This window comes from Vulpes vulpes, chromosome 11 (assembly GCF_048418805.1).
Source record: "Vulpes vulpes isolate BD-2025 chromosome 11, VulVul3, whole genome shotgun sequence".
NCBI classification, from domain to species: domain Eukaryota; kingdom Metazoa; phylum Chordata; class Mammalia; order Carnivora; family Canidae; genus Vulpes; species Vulpes vulpes.
The window spans coordinates 75,243,221-75,270,260 of NC_132790.1; the positions used below are offsets into that span (position 1 = coordinate 75,243,221).

The 27,040-nt window shown below is 35.2% G+C and overlaps 1 protein-coding gene across 8 annotated transcripts in view; it reads left to right on the plus strand.

Annotated features, from left to right (window-relative positions):
- Positions 1-27,040, plus strand: part of SATB1 (SATB homeobox 1) — a 98,962-nt gene that overhangs the window by 35,560 nt on the left and 36,362 nt on the right. For all 8 annotated transcript variants that reach the window (XM_072726756.1, XM_072726758.1, XM_072726757.1 and 5 more), the window contains 3 exons: positions 12,714-12,825; positions 15,105-15,559; positions 22,926-23,138. In XM_072726756.1, coding sequence (XP_072582857.1) covers positions 12,714-12,825; positions 15,105-15,559; positions 22,926-23,138 — 780 coding nt within the window. The remainder of the gene's footprint in view (positions 1-12,713; positions 12,826-15,104; positions 15,560-22,925; positions 23,139-27,040) is intronic.

The window sequence follows — 27,040 nt, forward strand, 5'->3', positions numbered from 1 at the left end:
GAACCAGTTAATTCTCTGTCATATTAGTTATCTGCTTTGTGTTAATGCTAATATATATAGAATCTACAATAGAAGAAAAAAAATGTTCTCCAAATTTTGCAAGTTTTCCTTTTTGAATCTCATATATCAGGCTCGTTTTTAGCTGATTTAGATATATAAGGATTTTACTGTAGCTTGAAGTTCGCTCTCTGTAACCTTTCAGATATATTAATCAAAAAAGCCAAACTTAATAAAGCATCTAACTTAAAATGGATTGATCTCAAATATTTTATAGCTACTATCTTTTCACAATAGTAAAACATAAAAGAGTTTAAGCCATGCCAGTTTAGAGAGTGCTTAACAATGTGTAAGTACTTCATTTTCACTTAATAGATTTTTACCTGTGCTTTGTTTTAGATCTGAACAGGTTTCCTTTGACCTCAAAATCACTAATGCAAGGAAAATTACCATATCATGAGAGCATTTCCCCTATTTTTTTCTGACTTGCAGAATAATAAATACTGCCAAGGTTTAGAAGTAGACAAGGCCTGGAGAAAGCCTACCAAATGCTATTTTCTAATTGTTTTCTTAAAAAGTTAACCAAATCATGCTAATCAATCTGATTTTCTTGCTAAAACAGAGCTAGTTTTAGAGTGCTTTTTGAGTGTCTTTTTTGCACAATTACTACTTAAATTTCTAGTTGGGCTCTATCTGGATTTGCTTTTTAAACCTGCTTTATTTCATGTCAGATTTGGCCAAACACATTCGTAAACAAATAAACAAAAGACCTTAAATTCATAATAATCAAAACAAACAGATACACGCACCCATATTTTTTCCTGTTTCATTGGAAACTGCTTGATCATAACGTGCTCCGAGTATAAAAAACATAAGAGAGCCTTTAACATAACAGGAGAGAGCCTCAGCCCGGCTCTGCAGCTCATTGCCAATTGAAGTAAGGAACGCTCTGGCTGTTGGGACTTTTAAATCTAGACTTAAAAGTTATTTGTTCTGTTTAGCATTTTTAAAATGATTCTATTAGGAATTGTATGTGCTTCAGTTTTAATTTTAACTCATAATGATTGTAAAGCACCCTGGGATGCTTGCATGAAGGGCGCTTCAGAAATGTAAGATTGTATTGTGTTCTAATATGCAGTATTATTATGGGGTGCTCGAGTTTCATCATGGACAATTCATAAGGTTGCAGAATTCCTCATTGTAGAGAAGGTAGCTGACTTCCTTCAATAATTTTTTTTTCTTTCATTTTTACACTAAAACTTTATCCTTTTTAGCCATCATCTTTTTCTTTCTTCCTTAAAAATATTATCTTTTATTGCAATATTTTCCCATAAAAATGCTAACCTAATTTAGTTTACTCAAGGGGATTAAAGATTCAAACCAGATGATAGATTGAAAGTGAAGAAAAGATTAACACTTTGTTAGCACTATTTGAGATTTCATTCTTACCCAAATGAGAAGAGAGGGGACTTCATCACTGGGTACCACTGATTCTCCCAGGTTTGTTCCTTTCTATTGTCAATCCAGCATTTGTTCCCAGGCAGTTAAAAACTGTGGAGCTACCTGAAACAAGTATTAACTTGATGAGCCGTCACAATAGGATTTCCAGAGAGGTATTGAAACTCCTGGGTTATGTTGACATAGGACAGAGCTTGATTTCGTTTTCTTTTTATTTCTTAATGGAACTATTTCTCAAAGTGATGTATTTCTTCAACTTCATTCCGTCACTTTTATGTGAGTCTTTGTATGTCCTTGCTTTTTGCTGTCGCTTTAATGAGTGAGCTTGTAGCATTCATTACCTAGGAGTCAAGAATGTGAGCTCTGTCATCACCAGCTGTGTCAGCTCTGGGAAGTGACTCTCCATGCCTCAATTCCCTTATCTATAAAGTAGGAAGAGAATAGTACTGATTTTTCAGGATTGTTATGAGAATTATGTGAATTAATACGTGTTAAATATTTAGAACAGTTCTTAATTGTTAAAGTGTACCATAACTTTGGCTGTTTTTCTGCAACGATGGGGATTGAGAGGTTGAAATTTCACTTGGGGGTGCTGCATAGTTTAAGAAACTGCTGCTCTATAAAAGATTTTGATTACTTTTTTTGGAAACAACCAAGAACTTCTCGTGTGTAGAAAAATCAAAGGACTGTGTTATGGTCCATTCTCATCGGTGAAGACCACTTTTAGCATCATCCTTTGAATCCTTATAAAGTTCCTATGAATTTTAAGATGGAAGTGGGGGAAGGCTAAACTTTGCACTTTAAATGCTCATTTGTAAGTTTAGTAAATAAGGTACTCTTAGATTAGACAATGTCCAGAGAGGATAAAGATACCTAAGGAGACTGTCAACTGGGTGGGAGTTTGTCTGGTGTCCTTTTCTTGAACTCCTCTCATCCTCACTCCCTGCACTCAGGGCTCCATCCTGTCTTTGTGGATTCATCATAGTACTTTCCACACTATTCTGAGATAATGTGCAGACTCACTGGGCTTGATTTGCATTGTGATTAACTGTCACAAAGGGACTAAATTTGATTCATCACTGTAGTTGTGAATCTTGGCACACAGTAGGATCTCAGGAATATTCATGGAGCTGCCATAGCCTCATGGGATTAATTTCATGAACCAATAAACTACATCAGAAGTTTTATTAGTAGTATTTTATAGATACTCTGGTCTATAGTATTCCACTGTACAAAATATTTTTCCTATTTTACTTAATTCTGAATTTTCAATTAATATAACCAAGAGCAATTACTTCTGAATTTTTCTCTAAGTAACTTGTTATCCCAGGCTGTCCCGTCTTTTTGCTTATGTTGTGATAGTCTGGGATATATGTACAAATCTATATGTTTGTAAGCAGAACAGTGGTCTTAGAGGTGAGGTACAAGGGACCCAGAGATGGAAAAAATGCTGTGAAAGACCTAATTACATGTCACTGTTAAGCACAATCTTTTGAAATATATTTATATGCATGTTTAAAATTTTTCTTCTGAAAAAAAAAATAAAATAAAATTTTTCTTTTGTAATCTAATGTATATTTCAGCACAGCTAATACTTTTCATCTTGGCTCAGTTGTGTTATATTTGAGGTCCATGCTTTTTTACTGTTAGTTCCATTTGCCCATTTCTCATATTTAAAAAATAATATAAAGAAAGAAAATTTCAATAGCAGAATTAAATGATTTATATACAAAGATGTTGATGCTGCCAACGTAGTAATGCTAACAGTCTGTCCCACCCCGTATGGACTCACAATGTCCATATCTCAATTGATGTTCTAAAGTCCACATTTGGCATTGGAGACTGTTTAGAGCTATAAACACATAATGTGTAAAAGTCACCTGTATAAAGGCTCCAAATCACCTAAATTTAGGGAGAGCTGCAAGTGTAGATAACTGTTCAGCCATTCCAGAATGGGCCTCAGGGACTTGGTTTGTCCACCCTTCTGCATGAGCACCAGCTTAGCCAAAAGCACATACCTCCAGTGATGGACGGGGCTCATTATCTCTTGATGTCCAACCTGTGTAATACATTTTTGCCATTTTACTATAACTCCTAAAGAGATGATTACCAGTATGTGGCAGTTTCCAAAACTGTGAAGCATTTTCATAATATTGATAAAGATAAGACAGATTAATTTGATTTTTCTCTGTGACCTAATCCAGATGTGACATTGGTTTATATTTATCAAGTAGATACATGAAGTCTTGGTTAACAGTAATAACTAATAAAACACAGAAATCAAGGACATGATTTAGTCTTTAGCCTCCTGTGAAATCTTGGATCATATCTGAGGGGATCCATGGACCCTGTAATGGGCTTCCAGGGCTTTGTGCAGACCTAGAAGTTATAAGTTACTTTTGGGAGTATATGTGGTGAGACCTTCCAAAGGTTTCATGAGATTTCCAAAGAGAGTTTTGTGGTTCATAAAAAGCTGAAAGTTAGACTGTCTTTTCTCCCCAAGTTTCAGGTCGTAGCTTAAAATCTTAATAATTTCATATGAGGAGGGAATGCAGAGAAGGAGTATAAAATCTGTAAAGAGTTACGGAACCAAATTCTACTACAATTGACCTTTGAACAGCACAAGGTTAGCAACACTGACCCCCTGCACAGTTGAAAATCCACATACAACTTTTGACTTCTCAAAAAACTTAACAGTCTACTGTTTACCAGAAGCCTTATGGGATAACAAACAATTGATTAACACAAATTGTGCAGGTTACATATATTCTATACTGTGTTCTTACAATAAAGTAAACTAGAGAAAGTAAAATGTTAAGAAAATCATAAAAGAAAATAGATTACTGTAAAAAAAAAAAAAAACAACAACAAAACACACAAACCTGCGTATAAATAGACCCATACAGTTCAAACTTAGGTTGTTCAAGGGTCAGCTATATTTACTTTTGAAAAAAATGGATTCAAACTACTTCAGTCCCTTTACTCTGTGGCTTAACATTTTTCAAAATGCTTTATTTAGAACCCCTAGAACTGAACACAAATTTGCTATTTTTTTTTTCTGCTATGTCTAAATGCAGATACTAGACATTTCAATCTCCATAAAGGATGGGAGATCTAACTACACAAGGACCATCAGAGAAAAAATAAACACAAGCATTTCTCAAATTTGCAAGTTGGTACAGAGTGCCTAAAATTTAGAATCTTAGGAAACAATATTTGCTGTAAAATAAGTCATTGGATTTAGATTAATCTAGTGAAAAACTTCTGAAAACTTTATTTGGAGTGGTATGTTTAATAATGATGAGCGTATGTTTAATAATCACATTATAAGCAAGACACCACGGTGGTGGGGGGTAGGAACTTAACCATCCTAAAAATAAAACTGGTTGGGACATTTGCCGTGAGTACCTGCAAATGGATGATATGTCTTACAATTCAATCTTAAGTCATTGAAGAAGACCCTGTAGGATCTGTTTGGGAATACATGTAGATTTCATAGACTGTCAAAGCTGTTAGAAGGGACCTTGGAGATTATCTAGTTCAATCCCCTGCCTATTGCGCAGATGAACAAACGTAAGCCTCTATGTGCAGCTAATTTGAAAATATTGCGTGCACTTAGTCATAATACATCTTTTAACAAATATTTTCTAATTTAAGTGCTTTACTAACATATTAGTTAATTTGAATAAGAAGGTTTCAGTATAGTAAGAAAGATCTAGAATAGGTACTTCTACAAAAAGAGAGAATCTGGTCAAACGATAGTATCCTGGCCTTATGTGAAATTACTTCAATTATGTGGAAAAACCATATGAACTGTGAACCAACATTTCCTTTAAAAATTATGAATTGGATATTTAAATAATTAAATAAAATTTCTGTGCTTTGCAACAATTACATTTTCATCTTTAGGAAATGTAAGAAAATTAAAACAGATTTAGATGTGTTCTCTGTGCTTCCTTTTGTATTCTTTTGGAGCTTTGTTCTGAGATTCCATTTTTAACATGATACAAGGGTTATCTTCTGTGAAAATGCTGTTTTCAGGCACTGGGATTGATCAAGATGGCAAGAGCCATAACTATGACAACTGGAGTTTAAGTAAAATTTATAAGTGATTAGTCTCTTCTCAACAAATTGAGATTCTGAATATGCCCCAGTTGTATCTCCCAAGAGAATGGCTTAGAAAGCAATAGAGGATCCAGAGGGAAAGATTTGGGGAACATAAGCTAACATGCACAAACAGAATATTACACTTAGAAATCCTGCCATTTGCTTCTCATAAATTGAAACCCATTTCCCTTCCTTCCCACCCCCAAATACCAGATGGGGGACTACCTGTTAATTTTCAACAAATTCGCTCCATGTCACCATCTCATGTGGTGCCTTTTTTGTAGAGCTTATTTGTAGTATTCGATATCCTTTGGGATTAAAAGAAAACTCCATTTGCTGAGAATCCCTATTAAAATTGTATTTGAACATGAAGTTGATTCCATTTGATCCAAAATTAAAGTTTGACCTTTGAGCTTTTCACACACATATAAAAAAAAAAAAAAACTGCTGTGAAAATTCAGGCCATCGGCAGACAGGACATGGAGAAAGCAGAGGGACATCAGAGTATATGAAGTTACACTTCTCGAAAAATAAAAATGTAAAAGAATAGAGAGCCAGCAGTTTGACAGATTGTTCAGTAAACGCTCATTTTATTGAAAATTATAAAAAGGTGCTTAATGCCTCTGTGCCATTAATACAATACATAAAAAGGTTACTGTCAAGATTAGTGTTCCAGACCTGAAAATTAACTGTAGGGTTTTATGCATCACTCTGCATCGACTGAGAAGTTAAAGGTTTCTGTATATACATTTTACATATGCGGGCATTTATTTCAGAAAACAATTATTTTAGACTTTATGCCAAAGACATTAGCAGTAATGTGCTTTCATTTAAAACATGGACATAGCAGATATATATTACAGACAAGGTAGAAACATGAAAATCGCCTTATAGAATTAAACCTGAGCAAGATTATTTCCCTTGCTGTCTCTAGAGTATTCCAATTTCAAAACATACATTCCTTCCTACAGAAAAAGATATTCAGATTCCTTAGTTGAAATTAATTAGCATTCAGAAACCAGATAGCATGTTTTTGGGTATTCATGAGATCTCTGTTTGAAAAAAATGTTTTTAACTTGTAGAAATGTGTTGCAACACACAGATGGGAAGAAAAAGAAAAAAAAATCTCTTTAGCAAGCACTGTGTGTAAAAGGAATATTACATTTTGCACGCTCCTGATTGCTCTGTGTAAACAGTTTTTGACATCTGTCTTTATAGTTTTCGAGGAGAGGAAGACTTTGTTAAAAGAATCATTTTTATACAGCAGTCACCATTTCAGTCTTGCTTTACCTGTATTATGAAAGCAGATGGTCTGCATGTCTTTTGAATATTTATAACTATCAAAAACAATCTCTTGCTATTCACCCTTAGGCTTATGAGATGTCAGGACTGTTCTGGTTGAAAAAAATCATCCTGGGTGTTTACAGAAAGAGGATTACATTAAGCTGAAATGACTATACATTTTCCAGTTTAATATTTGTCCATCAGCTGTTTAATCGTATTTAGATAATTGTGTAAATAAGATGTTGTAGCCTTTGCCCTCTCTGCTGATGGAGCCTGAAAGCTTTAAGCATGGGTGAGCCACCATTTTGTAGATGCTTTTGCTACCTCCTCCCACCTCAGTTAAACCGTCAGCAAGTCCTCAGTAAGTTTTGATCATGATATCACAGTCCTGTTTAAAAATATATATACATAGTGCACAAAAAGTCAGTATGGAGATCAGATGAAATGCTAGGGAGCTGCTGGCTTCCGGGACAGGCTGTTTAGTTTATTAGAGTATATTGTAATATGCAAATATGGTACAGCACTTCAATTACCCTTTCAAGATGACATGGCTTTCTCTTTATTCTCCATGAGCACGCAGAGCTGGGAGGGTATTTTGGAAAACTTTTGGTATAGTGGGGGTTAACTGTTTTTTGACTGGAAGCTGAGCAATCAGAGATAACAGATTTTGCTGTGGTTGGTTGATTTGGCAGAAAAGCATGAACAGTTTTGGTTTAAATGATTGAATAACCTGATTAGCATTGTTTTGGGGTGGGTTTTTTTGTTGTTGTTAAAGGCACAACAAAGCAATTTTAAGGGTAATCAGATCACTGCCTTTCCCCAGTTGCTAAACCTTTTTTTTTTTTTTTCCCCAGAAGGCCTCACCTCTCCCTAAAACCCCTTCATTGGCTACTAAGATGACCAAGTAGAAAAATAAAATAATCTTCCTTCAGTTTCTAAATGTGTTCTAAATATATACCTACCGCGTATGTTATATTCTAGTAAGGGTTTGAAAGAATATATAATATTTTGAAAAATGATATGACCTCAACCAATTCCTTATGGGGTTTTTTTGTTGTTTTTGTTTTTCACATTTGAGGACCTGCAGTATTTGAGAGCAAAGGTTCAGAATGTTCTAACTATATCTAAGTCGGGCTTTAGAAAAATTCCACCCTTACCTTTTCACAATTAGAAAGGTTATAAATAATGTATTTGGCTGAAAAGGAAGCTCAGCCTGTGGCAGATGGTATCATTCTAGAGTACTGGGGTTTCTGTGAAGATGGCATTCTTTCAGATCGGAACTTCAGCAGACTCAGAAAGAACCGAAGCTCTTCATAGGGAGCAGACATGTGCTTTATGGATCTTAGAAAAGCTTACAACTTGGCTCCTAGGATGAGAATATTGTGTCACACTGGGGTTATGAGACCCACAGCCAATTTCTGCCAACTTTCAGATTGCGTTTCCCAACGCTGGAAGCTGTGGCCTATTCATTGGTTGGTGTACTGTGCAGCTTTTGAACTTGGGATCTGAGCTGACTTGAGTTTGGTCAGCCTGATTATTTTATTCCCTGCATACTGACATTCTGCATAGACCGGCCACTGAATAGGAAAACTTGCAATACAAGTTGTGCCTTTTTCAAAGTGCTTTGGAGAGCTTGTATAAATAGACACCGAGAGAGAGAACTGGAATAACATAACCACCGAGCACTGCGACTTCCGAGACATCTGTGTGGATGTATTTTGAAAAACCTGGGAAGGGATCTCTTGCAAATTAATGAACAAAGTTTCTTTAAACTGAGTTCTATCATGACAGCTAAAAATGATGCATTTAAAAGATTCATGTGACAAGCTGCCATTACCTTTGACCTTTTAGGAACCAAAAAAAAAAAAAAAAAGGATTTTCTGGTAGCCTGCAGTAATGGCTAATTTCAGTGACCTTTAATCCTTTGATTGATCACTTAATATGTGCCCAGCCCTGTGGTGGGTCCAGGCCTTTCGGAGATAAGACCCAAGACTCATAACAGCAAGAAGAGTGGTGGGGAGGTGCTACGTGCCAGGTGGACACCAAGTCAGAAAGGCTTTGCAGAAGTGAGGATACCTGAACTGTGTCCTGAAGGATGTGCTGCTGTTAGCCAAAGAGGGGAGAGGGCATGCTTGGAAAATCCAAGTCAAAGAAGTGGTGTATGTCTTCCTGATGCCTGCTCCCAGTAGAGGCCAGCTTCACAAGATACTGCCAGATTGGAAAATGTTGAAACTAATGGTGGAATACTTTTTTCCTTTGGTGTTTTTAGTTATCCCTTGACCCAACTTACAACTTAATTTACTTAGTATACTCTCCGTCCTCCATAAGAAAGTGTATTTGACTTAAAAATATATCACTTGAAAATTTTGATACTCTTCTGTTATTTAAAGCATAGTCTTTTGACTGATCTGAAATGTGATCATATAATAAAAGCCAGTGAGGAGGAGGAGGCAGAGGGTTGTCATAGTAATTAACATCTCTTAAGTCCATACTCGGGTATGTTCCCAGCTCTGTGCTAATTGCATAACATTCATCATTTTATTTATTGTCTATGTAAGTGTAGATACTATCTCTCTTTAGGTCATTATTTTTCTAGTAACTTGCCTAGTGCTTGGCACCTAGTAGGAGTTCAGTCGATATATGCCAAAGGAATGAAAGAGACTACCTGAAAGAATGGATTCTCAGAACAATCCTATGAAGTGAGTGCTGCCATGATTCCCATTTAGTAAGGGGGATTATGATAGAATGAGAGTCAGTTGCCTTGCACTAGGTCATATTGCCAATGTGCTACACATTTTGGACTTGAATGCAGATTTAACTATTCTCTTTCATCAGATGAATATTTAGTATGTGTTTAGTATATGTCAGACATTTGTACTGGAAAAGAATATGGAGCCCCAGAGCTGCATAAACTCACAACTTATTGTAGTCTGTTTAAACCAGAGTCTTTTGATTGACATAAGAATCCCAGGCATCTCTCCTTAAAAACATGGATTTTGGTCTGCCTACACCCTACGTATCCCCATCCTCTAGGAAAAATAATACCCTCCCTCTTGACTTTGTTATTTGTGTTATGCAAATAATAGGTGTTTCTTTATGATTCTCTCGGTTTAAGAACCAGTACTGAATATGATCTTTGAAATGCCATGTGCCCCAAAGATTTTGAAATCTCTTTCTTACCCTTGAAACTGATAGTGTAGTCAGATGCCATACTTGATTCTCAATAGGGATTTTACCACACACAGAAAATGTCCTCATGCAGTGGCCACATGAGCAGTTTAGTTGTACAGATTACTGCATGTTGTTCCAAAAAAAATAGAGCTTACCTCAAGTTACCTGAATTATGGAATATTTCCCGGCCCCCTGAAAGCACAGAAAGTCAGAGAATTTAAATAGTGGCATCGGCATGTGTCATAACCTGCGGATTAGCCTTTTGATTTACGTCTTGCTTAGGCTAATATTTACATTAATCAGAGTTTCTTAAGCACACACCACTTGACACAGTAGAAAGCATCCAGAAAGTCACTTAAGGACAGAGCCTTCCAAGTTAGGGTTAAACCAGGGCAGGAGGAAGCTTTGATGATCATGCACATATGGATATTATTTTCCACATATGGATAATAATGAACTACATAGCACTATTACATATGGGCTGTAATGTTATAAAAATATTTCAGATGGGTTGTTTTTCCACATACCATGTATTCTTCCTTTTGTCCCCCCATATATTTTCCACTGTTGGTCTACTGAATCACATTAAATTGAAGTGATCCATTTATGTATCTGTCTTACTAACAGATGGTGAACTTCTTATAGGCAGAGGCTGTGTCTTAATCTACTTTTGTATCCCTTGTACCTGCCAGGCACATAGTAGGTGTGCGGCAAAAAGCAAATTTCATATACAGAACTCATGGCAAACTGAAATAGACTGAATGTTTGTCAGAGCCTTTAGTAAAATTTAGAGAATTCCCATACATTTCTGAAAACTAAGACATAAACTACATCTAAAACTTATATGTACTATTATATTGACATTTAAGAAACTGCCAAAATGTCTAGGAATAAGAGTAATAATTTTTTAAAAATTGGACCAAAGTGGAAGAACATCACCTGTCATCCATTTGCAAAATCACCATTATCCATCAGCAATCTCAATAGTTTTATTAATGTCTGACTTTATTGATCCATTATTATAATAGAGTAAGTATGATTGAAGCTGACGGATTGTTAACTGGATCAGGTAATCTGGCTCTGGTTTTGGCAACCTTGCTAAGTATCTTTTTGTAGTCTGGACTAAGAGAGGCTCTTAGTAAAATTGCAAGCTACTGGATTAATGGCAGAGAATCACAAGCATATGAAGAATGTCTTTTTAGAGGAATAAAATGTGAAAATGACTATAATAAAGTAGAAAGTGTCCAAAAAAGAAGGAGAAAAAAAAAAAAAAAGAAAGTGCCTCTTAGGAAAGATAGCCATGTTTTACATAAATAATATAATTCTGGATTATCCTTCACTGGAGGTTCTTCAAAGATCCCCAGGAGCTATATATTATAGGAGTGTGTTCATGTTACAAAATTAACACTGATAATGGATGTCAGAAGAATCAATAATAACCAAAAGAGCTTTAAATTAGAAGTAGCTTAAAGAAGATAATGATATAAAAATACTTTTGTCTCCAAACTGGCTTTTCTGGTTGTTCCCTGCCTCCTAAACAATGCTGCCTTCTGTAAACTATTTCACCATAGACCAACTGAAGTCTGAAATGTAAGTTCTCATGTTACTCCGCATAGGAGTGGAAGAAGGATGAGTGGTGGAAGTCTAAGTATTCCTAAAATGCAGTTGGAGATTAATTGAACTGCTTATTAGGTAACATGGGCATTAAGGTTAAAAATAACAATGAATTAAATTACTCAAATTACCATATCCAAATTTTCTGGGAAGAAAACTTTTTGTTTGTTGAAAATGAGATTTTTTTTTAAAAAAAAGCAACTCAAAAATTATTTTCATTCCTGTCTTTATTTTTATATGTTACACTGTTAACTTTGTTTTCAGGGTTTTTGTTAAAAGCAGAATAAAGACAAGTAACAAAATAGGTCATTTTTTTTCTGTGGTATCCTCGAGAAATTTAGTAAGCGTGAAGTATGTATATTTTGGTTAGTTTGAAATTCAGAACTCAACTTTACTTGAAACTAGCAGTAAGACTATAGAATGTTTCTTTCTCTGAATGAGGATCTCTGTGACTAGTCAATTTTTTCCTTAAATATGGTTAGTTAACCTTTGAAGAGCGTTACTGTAGTTAATGTACCTCCAGTTGAAACCCAAATAATAGGAGTAGAAAGTGCAAGTGGTGTTTCCTAAACTTGATGCACACTCACATCCCCTGGGGATTTTGCTAGACTACAGCACCCAGAATTATGCATTAGGTTTTCAGGTGATGCCAATATTGCTGGTCCCTGGGCCATACTTTGAATAGCAGGGATGTAGAGTATAGCTACTTAACCTCGAAGTAGTGTTTATTTATGAATTGCAGTGGTAAAGTCATCTTCATGTACTTGGATTTATTGGGATCGGTGAAAGTTTGTCAGCCTAAGAATAAATGACATTGATAGAAGTTCCCTGAATACTAGAGCAAAGTCTGTTGGTTTGATAGCTTTATACTGGTCTCAGTGGGCTGTTGCTTTCTACTTAAGCATTTGATGCGCTACTTGATGAATTTTAAGAAGTTGAGGCTTTAGGCCAGAGTGCGAAACAAATATGTATTGGTACTCAGTTGATTAAAAAAAATACCATTTACACAATTGAAATCATTTTTGTGTTCCATCTTGTGCCGATATGTATTACAAATGTTTCCCCCCCCCCTCTTCGTGCAGAGTATGATTTCTTCCATTGTGAACAGCACTTACTATGCAAATGTCTCAGCAGCAAAATGTCAAGAATTTGGAAGGTGGTACAAACATTTCAAGAAGACAAAAGATATGATGGGTAAGCAAAAAACTGTTGCAGTGGTGGCTACATACCATTATGTGTCATTTGGGGGTTTATCAAAGTCACATCTAAAGCCAGGTCTTGTGATTGCCCAATTAGAGATCAATTTAGAATGTTTCTTTGAGGGTGGGGAGTGGGTATGAGTATAATGAGATAATTAAATTCAATAAATGTTTGTGTTTAAATCAGCCAAACTGACTTGGTTGTCAGACATGCAGGAAATCGAGGCGGGAGGAGGGAAGCTGTCATTTTTTAACATCTCAGTGAAGACCTAACCAGGCCTTGAATAACTAATATTAGCTGTGATTTCTCTCAGAGATAAATCATGCTTTTATGTGTTTTGTTTTTGTTTCAGAGAAAGAGAAAGTGCCTATTTTTACACCCAATTTTTAAGGAAATTAAATTGTATTTATAGTTTCCACAATTGAGATCAAGTGATTTTTATAGCTCTAATCCCCAGCCCCTCTAGATAGGCACTTCGGTGAGTGCACTGCTTTACCATCCATACCAGAGACATCATTACAACCATTTCTCAACTTTTAATTCCAGTGTAGCAGCCCATCTTTACATGTAGCTTCAGGTCAATATGCGTTATGCAGGAAATGCATTAAAAATTATCAGCAGTGTAAAACGACAGATAAAAGTTGTGTGTTGTACCTGAGCATTTAGATTATGATGTTTTTCTCCCTTTAGAGTTTGCTAGGGTTGCAAAAGCAAACACTGCGATCAAGGTTAATGTTTTAATTTCTATTAATGTTTTCTTTCACATACTTGTACCTTCCAAATAATATAAGAACGGGATGTTTAATATGCATAGCATTATGCTCTGTTTAAATCTGTTTCTCTTTCCTTCCATTGCATTCATTTAATAACAACAACAACAATAATGACTTCTCCTAAAGATTTTAAGAAACAAGAGAACCTGAATTTTGAGCATGTTTTAGCTTTTAATATTTGAAGCAAAGCCATCCATCTACCAAAACAGATTCTTTGCCTTTTATAGCTTAGAGCTGTAATGAAGACAATGCATCATTTTTGGAATAATTGCTTGAATTACTATTCCCTGTGAATGGCCCACTTGGGCTGATATCACTGGTAGAAATGGAAGGTTTCTTTCCCAATTCTTAGTTATATTTTGCATATATCAGTGATTATAGCAATATGATAAGTTCCTCTAAATATAAAGCCTGAATATTTAATAAAAAGAGAAATGATGATTAAAATCAAGCCAGAGTCTATACATGGGAAGCATGTTGTGCTATTTGGAAAAGACTCACCTATTTACATACACCAACCATGCTCGGCCTTTGCATTTAAGAGCATCAAACCAGTCTCTTCCTTGCAACAGCAAAGCATTTGACACACTTACAGCTGACTCTCAGCCAATCCACATTAGGGACCTAGCCAAGGGAGAAGCATTCATCCTGGTGGGTGATAATAAATTGCAAAATCGTGACAGTATCACCATTGTACCAGGATGACTCCCCGCCCCTTCCTTGAAAGATTGTCTTTAGCATCTGGTAATAGCCACAGCTTCTTCAAGAAACATTTGGGTCTTAGCAAAACTGGGTATACTGGCTTGCAATACAGTAAATCATTTGCTTCATTCTCTTGCAGATATGCCTGCCACACATGGTAGTTTGAATCAAATGAAGCAAACCATATAAGATACCCAGTGCTCAATACACTCAGTTATTATTACTTATCATTATGATCACTTTATTTATTACGTTGATTACTTCTTTATATGTTCATGGCTAGGTAAAAATTGAACATAGATAACACGCTGTCTTTTCCCTTTCAAACCTTTTGCCGTGAGTAAAAGTTAATATATATCATGAGAAAATACACATATATTAATTTTTTCTTTAGTGCATGTATTTTCTTAGCACTAGTTGCTATTAAGCAATCCGTGTTCTTCTAGAAGCTATTTTAAAATAGCCATTGCTTATAAGCCTTCTCGGAGTAATAAATAAGAGTGAATAATAGTTTGACTCCAAAACTAGTCACATAGACTTTGAAAATAATTAATTTTATGCCTTAAGTCTAAACCACATTATGAAATTAGACCCAAAGTACCTGAAGTAGTCCCCCTGTCAAAGTTTGTAATATTGTGCAGAAGAGAAAAGTAAAAACATAGCCATCATGAAATTTTCTTAGTTTAATTGGATCTTAAATTGCCCTGTGCCTACTGTCTCTATTTAGGAAATGGTTGGAAATCCTTATCAGTACCCATCACCATTGGCTTAACATGACTTTACTTTTGTCTACTTTAGTTGAAATGGATAGTCTTTCTGAACTATCCCAGCAAGGGGCCAATCACGTCAACTTTGGCCAGCAGCCGGTCCCAGGGAACACAGCCGAGCAGCCTCCGTCCCCCGCGCAGCTCTCCCATGGCAGCCAGCCCTCTGTCCGGACCCCTCTACCGAACCTGCACCCTGGGCTCGTGTCAACGCCCATCAGTCCTCAATTGGTCAACCAGCAGCTAGTGATGGCTCAGCTGCTGAACCAGCAGTATGCAGTGAATAGACTTTTAGCCCAGCAGTCCTTAAACCAACAATACTTGAACCACCCTCCCCCTGTCAGTAGATCTATGAATAAGCCTTTGGAGCAACAGGTTTCAACCAACACAGAGGTGTCTTCCGAAATCTACCAGTGGGTACGTGATGAACTGAAACGAGCAGGAATCTCCCAGGCAGTATTTGCACGTGTGGCTTTTAACAGAACTCAGGTCAGTTTTCTCTTTGTAATGGTTCTCTCTCTTTTCTCTCTTCTTTCTTAACTAGTCTTTTACTAATGCTTATTCTTTTCCTCTGTGCTTACTCATATTTAATCCTTTTTGTGGCGGGACCATATTGTCTATTCTTGCTGGTGCCCAAGTTTTGACACTCCTTTCCCAATCATAAACCTCCTTTACCAAGAAAGAACTATGTACAGATAGATCTTGACTCAGGAGCCTTGAAAGAATACATTCAATGTCAAATATATTTGAGAAGTTTCCTGACTTGGTCAAGGCCATTGGCAGGGCTCTGGGCTTCTAGCCTACTATCTTTCCTGTTACCCCTGTATCAAACATAAGTATGTAAATGTGCCCTGTTTAAGTTCCTCTACAACTTTCAGGGGAAAGAAAACCCAAAAACATGGTAGGACTCAATAGCAGTTTCTGCCATGTAATTTGAGCAGCCACTGGGGGAGGGGAAATACATATATGTATACATATGGCTTATTAACATAAAAGGTTTCTTAGCTTTGTCCTCTCTCCTCTTTACATTATTGTTTGCGTTCCTCCAAACATCGTTCTTTAGATCAGAAATCAGCAAATCTTTTTTGTAATAGTCCAGATAGCAAATATTTTAGGCTTTGAGGGCCATAAGAGCTGTGTCACAGTGTAGCATGTCAAGCAGCCATGGACAGTAGGTGAGTGGATGTGAGTATTCTGGTGTTTCAGCAAAACTATTTACAAAACAGGCCCCAAGGGTAGGTTTGGCCTGTGGGCCTTAGTTTGCAGACTTCTCCCTGAGATCTACATACACCCCTCCTGTTCACACCTTTGTCCTCCTGGGCAAATACCTGTGAAGATATTATCAGCAGGGAAGATGTTTAGAGGGACCTGGAAAAAGAGTGATAATATGATATGGGAAGGCCTAAAATGAAAAGTCCAAAACAAATTCATTCTATTAAATTGTGAATGAGAGGATTTTTTTTAAATCTCTTTTTTTGGAAATCAGTATGATATGTATAGTGTTTATTTTTGGCCCAGGCATACTAAAAAAGCCAAGAGAACATGTAACTTTGATTAGAAATGAGGACATTATGTCCTTTCAACTTTCTTGTTTTACCACTGTTCTTTTGTCAATTTGTTTTTTGGCCTGACTCATACTTTCCTTTCATATTTAAGTTTTTTTGTTTATGACATGATTATAAGAATGTGATTCTGGTACGAAAATAATCTAGTATTAATTCCTTGTTGGCAGTTTCCATACCTAGGAGAATCCCAGCGGTGACTTATTTTTGTCTTGCCTTAACTGGATTGAAAGTTAGGAGGCCTGAAAAAGCCTTTAACTAACTGGTGTTTATTTTCACTTTCTTTATCTGTTTTTTGTTCATCATTTGTCTTTTTTAAAGAGTAGTTGTAGAAGGTTATGTTTCAAGTTAAAATTGTATGATGTTACCTAGTTCTATATTTTTACAACATAAAAAATATGTTCATTATTAGCTGGTACATTTCATGACACCATATTCAATTGAGAAGTAATTATTTTGAAAATTAAGTGAATGAATGAATCAAAAATCAGCCTTCTAGACATCCTGTTTCTGGCAGCATTCTTTATTTTTGGAAATAGCAGTAACTGCTAGTATTTCTCAGTACTGGGCAAAAAATAGGTCTCTACATAAAAGATCAGTAAAATGCTTGTCAATTTAATTGAAAGCCCATGAAGACAACATTGACATAAACACAAATGAAATACAGATTTACTGATAAGTGTTTTAAAAATTGAACAATTTGTTATTTCTTAAAGCACTAAGGAATGTATTTTATATGGTGAAGAATGACAAGAGAGGTTAGCTGAGCAATGTGTGAAATTACTATCCATCGGCACAGTTTTTCTTCTCTTGGGTTATGATGTCACACTGTTACTCTGAAGAGTTGACCATTTGTTCTGCATTTGTTTCTCACATTGATTCCATGGATATCCCTAGGATTCATTGCTAGAAAGAAGGCAGAATTAGAATTCACTCTCTTTATACCATATTAATCTCTTTGAAAAGATAATTATCTCTGTGGTTAACATCAAAAACAGTGGCTTAAATTTTTCTGAGGGTGGTAGGGGAATGAAAAAAGTGACAGCTTTGATATCGAGCTTTCTTTATTAATAATTGCTAATTTAGAAAAGTTAACTACTAAAAATTATTTGGAGCCCTGGGTGATAGAGGGATTTGGGTTTAAACCTTTTTATTGGTAATTGGTATCTTCATTCAAAGTGGGAATATTGGTCATATTTGAAGCTGTTTGACTTAAATAAGAGTAATTTTCTATGTGTATTTCAGTGTTCACTTTTTGGGAACAAGCTTTTGAACATGGAAGCATACATGTGTTTTTGGTGGTCATACTTAAAAACCACACGCGCATGCACATGCGCGCACACACAGCTGCATTTATTTTAATGATTATACATTCATATGAATGCATGTAGTGTGTTTATTTCAAAGTGTATGCATTTCAATAAAAGCAGGTGCAGAGTGAGAGTGTATGGTGTGAGTGTGGAGTACGAAAATACACATGCTAATGCATATGTATAGACAAGGAGCTCTGCAGAGTTAAATCGCACATCACACATTTGTGTGCACTTATTACAATGTGCAGTTCCAACTCCAAGTTTTAAAAAATTAATGTAAAATATGTACAGCAAATGCAACATTATATGATACAATCAGATAAAGAAACTGGTACCCTATAAACAGTATGTTAAAACATTAATGTAATAGATAATGCTATCATGAATTAAGACTGTTTTAGTCATTGACAGCTCTGTGAAACTTTAAAATCCTAGATATCATGTTTTAACTCTTAACTATAGAATTTTATCATCATCCAAATTGGGTCTTCTAAAATCCCCCTCTTAAGACTTTCACACTTGACTATTAAAAAAAAAAAGTTTACCTTTTCTGAAAATTTATGGTGAAATTCATAAATTCCTTGTTCTAGGGACTTTTTCCCCTTCTGAATTGATGGGCATATGTTCTTTAATTGCTACTGAAGATACCAGCTTTTAGCATATGTCATTCATTCAGTTATGCCTACTTGATGTCTTTTTAATGGAAACCTATGGCTAAAAATAATTGCCAAAGCTTCTAGATTTATACTTTTCAGTTCACTTCTCTGAACTCAAATATATTCCTTTAATGCCTTTTTTTTTTTTTTTAAATAAAACCCAGAGTTTAACTCTGATCCCATTCTGTGGCTTTTTTCCCTTTTTTTCTCCCCCCCTCCCTTGTCTTTGGCACACTTTATTTTCCAGTAAAATAAAGAATGAAGATGGATTATTCAAAACTGATAACAGTAATGGACCATCATGTAATGTTTTATTGAATTTGAGTTCTGTAAATTATGTGGTGGAGAGAAATTTGCCTGCTTAAGTATAACAGAAATTGCTACTGTGTTCCTATAATTCTTCACAGTGTAATTTAAGGAAAGTCCACTATCCATATCACTATTGAATAAAAGGTAAAAAGGTGCTATTACCCCAACGTGACAGCTCTCGTTTAGCCTCCCAAGCGACAGAGATAAATGCGTCTGCTTATAACTTACTTGGCAGGAATCCAAGGTAGTAGGTGGAGTTGAAAATAGTCTTTCACCTGGACATGTGATTAAAAATTCACAAAACAACAGAGGCAGGTAGTCTTGAAGAATATTCTACGTATTTTCTTTTTAGAGACGGAGGTTTCATGAAATCATATTTTCCTTCTGAGGGCTTTGAAGTTCCATGAAGCTGATAAAATCTATTTGAATCAGTGATTATGTTCAAAGAGGAGACAAACGGGAGGCCAGACAGGCCTTTTGTTCAGATTGGCAGTCTCTTTCACTTATCTGCTGTTTTAAAGAATTCATAATTAGCTTTTGGAAGTACTGATAATATTTATTGAGGGTTTTTTCTTTCTTTTACAATTACTAATGAATTTTACTTGTAATAACTTGTAAACTCTTTTTGGAATGCAAAAAAAGGTTTAGGAATTCATCAGTAAGTTCACTTTTTAAGTGAAAAAATTAGTATTTTCACTTAACCCCTATATCATGACAGCACAGAATAATTTTATGTTTTTATATATAAGGCACATAGTGCATTATTTGAAGATGTAAAGTCTCAATGAAAAGCAGCTCCTCATTTCCAATAAATTTAATATTCATGAGTTGGTAACTTACCACGTAACACAAATTCTCAAGTTCTTTTCAGAAACAAAAATGACTGATGATTTTGTTTGATTCTGTTCAATAAATTCATTGAGAACTTATGGTGCACAGTACTGATGATATGTTTTAGTCCTGTGTTTTAGTATATTCTCTGAGATAGCAAGTAAGGTACATGATAACCTTGACGGTTTTTTAGCACGAAGAAAAAATTTTAGTAATAGGTACTTCTTACTCTTCACCAGGGGGTTTACTACAAATGACCTTGACCTAAGTCTGAAGAGTATTTTTCACTATAGGAGATAGGGAACAGAGGCCATGTATATCTTAAGTCCATAAATGTACCCATTCAAATAACAACTTGAAGAGGAACAGAACATACATTCCCATAATCAAAGTGTAATAGTCATTTTACACCTAGAATTATTTTCAAGTGACATGAATTTTTTTTGGGGGGGGGGTAATTAACATATACTAATCAAAACATTTTCTAACAATATTTTCAAGCATTTCCACCAGGGGGCACTCCCCTCATTGAAAGCCTGGGCCAAAAAAAAAAAAAAGAAAAAAAAAGAAAGAAAGAAATCCAAAGATTTCTAAAACACCTGACACTGTCTACACTGGCTGCTTTAGAGCTCTTTGAGTGTTCCAGGATTTGAAATATTGCTTTAGACCTTAACATATTGCAGGCAGAAAAATTGTACTTGCTGCAGTAGAATAATTAAGTGTAAATAAATGTTTTGCCCCTACAACACTTTATGCACATGCTTAACTGGGAAGTCATACCAACATCAAAATATGGGTAAAGGTGATTTTAAATTTTCTCCTGAAGGAACTTCTGTCTTCCACTTTAAACATGCAGGAATGACTTAATTTCATGTTAACAAGACTTGATAGAGAATATTATTATGTATTTTTTCATGTGTTTGCTTTCCTTACTAGAGTTCTCTGCTGCCTCAAACATTTTTAATAGAGTTGATACAGTATTCTGTTACTTGAGATTTATAAATGTCTAATTTCAAATTTCTGAAATCAGTAACATCCGAAATATTTATAAGATCTCTTTTGGCCTAATCCATTTTTTAAAATTACTGAACAATTAGTGCAGATAAATATCTTACGAAGTGCCATATAACTTTTCACTGAAGCCTTACCTTAAGTTAAAAATTACCATTAGAATTTACCCATGAGTAGCTTATCTTGTTCTTAATTTTTTGTCACTCATTTACAATTTTTTCCTTTTGTGGTCTGAATACACATAATTAATGTATGTAGTAAATGTTTATCAGACACTTATGTGGTAGGCATTGTACTGGGATGACAAAATGAATATTAGGTTATTATGCTCAAGGAATTGATAACATTGTATTTATACTATATACATTTCTGTCTCTTGATTTCTGTGTAGTTCATATATAATACTTTTCTGAGAACATCTTTTAATGTATAACATTTGGTGGTGAAAATTAGAGAGCAAGGACTATTTTTTTTATACCTCTTTTCAAGCATTTTTTTGAGACCTGTATTTTTCAGTTTCAATGTGACACATCAGAAACACAGTCAATCTAATTAGTTGGCCTTGTGCAAATTAAATAGCTGAATGATTGACTGCCTGTTTGACTGAATTTTAGTTAAATTGACTGGATGTTTTATTCTTGTATAAACACAGTTGCAGCATTACTTGTCAGTCTTATGAATGAAAGGACACGCACCCTTCATTCTTCAGTCACATTTTTTAATGGTGAAACTGAAAGTTCGGGTCCACTTTCTAGGTTTCGGATGCAGAGACCAAGTGAAAAACTAAAATTTACTCTCAGCCCCTGAGCCTATTTGAAGGTTCCTTTTAATAGCAGCCTATTAATTATTTTTAAAGTGGTCAGTGCTTTTATACTATCTGCACCTAAGTGTTATATTTGGGCAGTTATCCCTGAGGAATTAGGAACAAAACTAGGTTTGCACTTCCAGGAAATCATGAAAAAAAAATCCAAATGTTATCATCTTTAGGTTCAGTCATTTTGATATGACACTTTGCCTCTCCTTCCCCAAATATTCCCTTTCACTGTTTCTGCAGGGTTATTGGAAAGTGAAATTTGCAAATGACATAGAGGTCTGGACATTGTATTTGGAGTTATCTTGTGATAAACTGATATTCTGGCTAAATGTAGAAAGCAAATGTGTTTTGGTATTCCAGGCATTATTTCATGTGCAAGATGGAAGAGGTAAAGGCTGCTCAGGTCTTATCAAATGGGCAGAAAATTATTGTGATCCTTCTATTTCATGTAATTCTTTAAACAAAAATGAGGAAACCCATTCATTCTTGAAAAGCTTCTTCCAAAAATTAAAAAAATAAAATTGGTTGGCAATTAACACTCTAGTATTTGGGGAGAGAGAGACATCTTAAAGGCGTTTACTAGTGGTTTGTAAATTTCTTCTACTAATAAAGACTTCTTTTCCTTAAGAAATTCGGTAAGTACAGAATTTGATAGTATTCTTTTCTTGGGCATGCCATGATGGTTATGTATTTCAAATTTAATCAATGATTTCTGAAGTTCAAATTTCAGCCTTTTATCCAGAGGTATAAATTATAGTTAGATAGTATTTAGAATTATTCAGGATAGTCTATCTAGTTTCCTTAAATGGTAAATAGAAGGAATCTCTTGTCATTAACTTGAAAATTAAGAGATAACTTAAAATATTACCTATAAAAACGTGGCATGCTTTAGTAATAATTCTTTTTTCTAATATGTTACAATTCATTTTCTTTGAAAGTTCTACTTCTCTAGAAGTGGCTTTGTATCTTTATATATTGAGCTGTCGGCATTCCACTGCCTTTGTCTAGGCAGCTTGAGAACTATACAGTTCAGTGCTGTTGTATTATGAGCATTTCATTTATTCTTAACTTCCCTCGATCGTCTCTCTGTGAAAGATTTCATGGCAAGTTAAGCTACTCAAAGGAAGGGGACCAATTAGGCAGTTTCAGTTTGTGTTACATGTAAAGCAGATGCTTAATAAAATTAAGAATACAATTGAGGCTCTCCTCTCTACCACTTCAATTGTAACTAATATATTTCTGTGTAGAATTAATGTTTCTGTTCATTTTCTAAACAGAGTGGAGAAGGAAGGGGAAGGATCACCGCTGACTGGGCAGAGCTCAGGAGCAAGCTCACCCTGTGCCTTTCATTCCCTACAGGGCTTGCTTTCAGAAATCCTCCGAAAGGAAGAGGACCCCAAGACTGCATCCCAGTCTTTGCTGGTAAACCTTCGGGCTATGCAGAATTTCTTGCAGTTACCAGAAGCTGAAAGAGATCGCATTTACCAGGATGAAAGGGAAAGGAGTTTGAATGCTGCCTCGGCTATGGGTCCTGCCCCCCTGATAAGCACACCACCCAGCCGTCCTCCCCAGGTGAAGTCTCCTGTCCTCTTTGCCCTCCTCCTCCCCCTCCTCCTCCCCCTCCCCTTCCTCCTCCCCTTCCTTCTCCTCCTCCTCCTTCTTTTTAATGTCTGAGGAAAAATCTCAAGAAATTGGAAAGATAGATGAATAGATACCAATTTTTCTAAAAATAATAATTCATAGAGTTGCTTGAGGAGAATTTGGTCCCCAATCAGTGATTCTGATATAAAAACAATAAGCTACTAATTAGAGGAAAGAAAATTGCTTTGTGTTGCTTCCTTTTGGGGGTTCTTTGGGGGTGAAAAGTAGTCTTTAAATGGGATGTTTGTCGCTACTACTATTATTAAGTAAAGAAATACGTTAAATTCAATAGGGAAAAAAAAGTAATAAAGTCCATTTTATCCCTATGAGTTTTAGAACTGCCGTTTGAATAGTAAATAAATAAAAATAAATAAATAATTCCATTTGTATTTATGCTTTCCAATACGAAGTGCAGCTGGTACCAATTACACATCATCTCGTTTGTAATCTTTCATAATTAAGTTTAATACAATCCTTGAAGGCAGCTTTAAATGGGGCTGATAAGGAATTCCATCCATATTCCCAGAAATGGGCACATTTTCTATTTCCCAAATTTTCACAGTTTTCAGAAAAGATGAAAGTCATAATGCAGGTAACTGTATGTGTATCTATATTCTTATTTTTTTAAAGCAAGTTTTAAAGATAGCCTTATAATTATTAGAATTCAAGAAGTTGACTTGCAGTACAAATTATTAGATAAAAGTTTGATAGAGGATTAGACTTAATATATTTCTTACACATTTAATTTATTGCACATACAGCTCTTAAAAATAAGATCTAAAACTGGATAAAAATTGAATATGGAACAAAAATTTAAAGTATTCATGTAATACAATGTCTTCCTGAAGTTGTATCTTGATGTTATTTCATCAATAATAAAAAAACAAAACACAACACCTTCCCATGTATGGAAATATGAAAAAAGCTCATTCAGCACTAAAAATGAAACTGCCACAGATACTTCATCAATAAGGAATAGACATAATATTCAGCCACTTGTTGAATTTCTTAAGCTGTATATTGTAATGTTATGAACTGAATCTTGTAGAAATGTCCGAAGTCAGTTTTCTCCCTTTTACAAGTAACAGTTTGGTCTTGATGTCTAGGGCACAGACTATAAGGAAGTCATTGCTGTAATTGTGGGTAAGAAAGTCAAGTGTCTCTAGCAGAGAAGAATGATATCTATGCGTATATGTGTCTATCTGTCCACGAACACAAATATTGAATTTGATCTCCAAAGCCTTCCATAATATACTTCTTAAGAAAAAGAATGAAAAATATATATATATAGTATATAATGTATATACACACACACACACACACACACACATTTTAAGAGTGATTAAGGGAAAAATATTGTACTTTGGACTTGGTTTAACATTAAGTTTGTGGTGTTTAGAGTTAATACACCATCATTAGTTAACTTTGCTTCTGCAATCATCACAGAAGGCCTCTGGGCAAAGAGTTATTTTACTTATCACTTAATCTGCAAATACTAACAAAAGAATTGCTTACTTAAGATCAGTATGAACTTCAGCATTGAACTCTCTCTTCTTCTTCTTTTTTTTAATCTATCCAAATATTTGACTTAGTTGTGCCTTAATACAGTTTTTGTTTTCTAATTTTTTTCTGATTGCAATGCTTTTGTTTTTCCAAATGTGATTCTGGTGTCCGTGTTCGTCAAGTTTGTTCTTTAGCCACATTTACATTAATTCTTAGATGGTATTTCTTTTCATACATTATTAAGAAACTCTTGAATAACTCTCCTATATATATGTCTAAAGACTACATCTGCTGATAAGTGGGATAGAAAATATAATTTATTTTGGCCTGCATTATTGATTAACTGGTTGAGCCACCCTTAGCTTTGTTTGTTCTGAGACCAAGCCCTTAGCTGGGATATCCAGCCAACGATGAACATGTAAAGTATGTAGGTACCACAGATTCTTAGTGAAATTCTTTCAAAGGAAAAAAGTTTCTGTTCATGCAGTATTACTGGCCATCTAACTGAATTCCTAAATGATTATCTGATGTGTGTGTAATTTTATTTCACTGCTATAATATGCATCTTCAAGTATCTTAATTTGCCTTACCATTGAGAATCCCTTTGCATTACTTAATATTATTATAATAGAGCTCACAACCAGTTTGTTCACCTTTTACTCTCCAATAGTGACTTTATGAATGACATTTTAAGAAATCTTTAATGTATTTAAAGTATTATCAATGTAAAATGAGTACTTAAGATTTGGACAGATGTTTTTCAAGCAGTCAAATTAGTAATGTTTTACAGCAGTTGATTAAATTCTTTTAAAGGGGAACCAATATACTATACTTAAGGTTTTAATGTATGTTTATTACAAATTGTTAAAACGGAAGGGGAAAAAAGGACAAAACCACAAATATAGAAACAGACTGTAAAAAATTCTTTTTCAATTTTATATTTTAACAAAGAGGAGTCTATCACTGCATTTCATTTCCCCTTAAATGAAGTGATTCAAAAACATATTTTGAGACAAGTCTTCGGCTTGGATTGGACCCTGATTTCTCTCTAAAGACTGCTTTTTATTATTTTTATTTATTTATCTTTGAGTAGGCTCTACACCCAGCATGGAGCCCAACATGGGGCTTGAACTTATGACCCTGAGATCAAGACCTGAGCTGAAATGAAGAGATGCTTAAATGACTGAGCTACCCACACACCCCTAAAGAACTGCTTTTTAAAGGCAGAAGTCCCTTGTGTCTCACAGGAGACCCAGATCACCTTTAGGCCCAAGAGAGCTGGATTCTCTTCCAGGTCTTATCCTGTAGAGTTGAGGTCATACAAAAGATGATTGAGATGTCCCCCCTGGGTCAGACTGAGGACCTACACTATTGAGGAACTGAGATTCTAAATTATCTTTAAGAAGGGACTTCCTTGCTTTTTGTCAGGCTCCAAGTTTTATTCCAAGGAATATTCCCCCTAGGAATAAATTTCTGACCAGCCTCAGAAATTACTACACGTCTTAGCTGACTCTGGCATAGGTGAGATGCCTCTGGTGCAGATCTGTCTCTTGAGCTTCAGTGGGGACAACAGTGACATGAGCTTCGTCCTCTGTCTGCGGCAACAGGCTCCGGGCCTGACCTGTTTGCTGAAAGTCTATTTTCATAACTTACATGTTCTAATTCAAGAAATAAGAATATCTTGTACTTGATAATGGTTCACAGTTCTCTAACATCTTTATGCCCATGAATTCACTGAATCCTCATACCAACCTTTTGGTTGGAAAAAGAGGAGAAAACGAAATTTAAGGTTTAGTCAGTTTTCACATCCCCTATTAAGTGTCTTGTTCTTTCTCCTACCTCAGGCCACGTCCTCAAAACACAAACACTTTAGAAAGGGGAAAATGAAACTTGGGGACTTTTTCTGTTTGTCACAGATGGTGGGAAGTTTTATTTTTAGATTAGGAAGAGGAACACATATGAGAACCTTCTGATAGAATACGTTAAATGTTTGATAGATGATCCACTTTTGAAGGCTTTAGACAGCTGGGCATTTCTGAAAAGATGGAGAAAATAGCCTTTTCCAAATTTTGCTCGTTGAAAATGTTGGGGAAACCCAAGCCCTCCAAAGCTACCTGGTCCTAAAGGCTTCTTTTCTTATTATACTTAGCTAGTTTTATGGATGAGTTTATTTAGAGGAATTTGATTAATAATAATTAGGGATTATTTTTCTGGGACTTACCTGTTCTACAGATCAGTTTTAAGTTGACAATTTCTATTTAGATGTGTGCTTATTCTGATTTTATTTGTGTGTTTTAGTGTGTGACTTTTGGAGTTAAGTTAGCAATTTC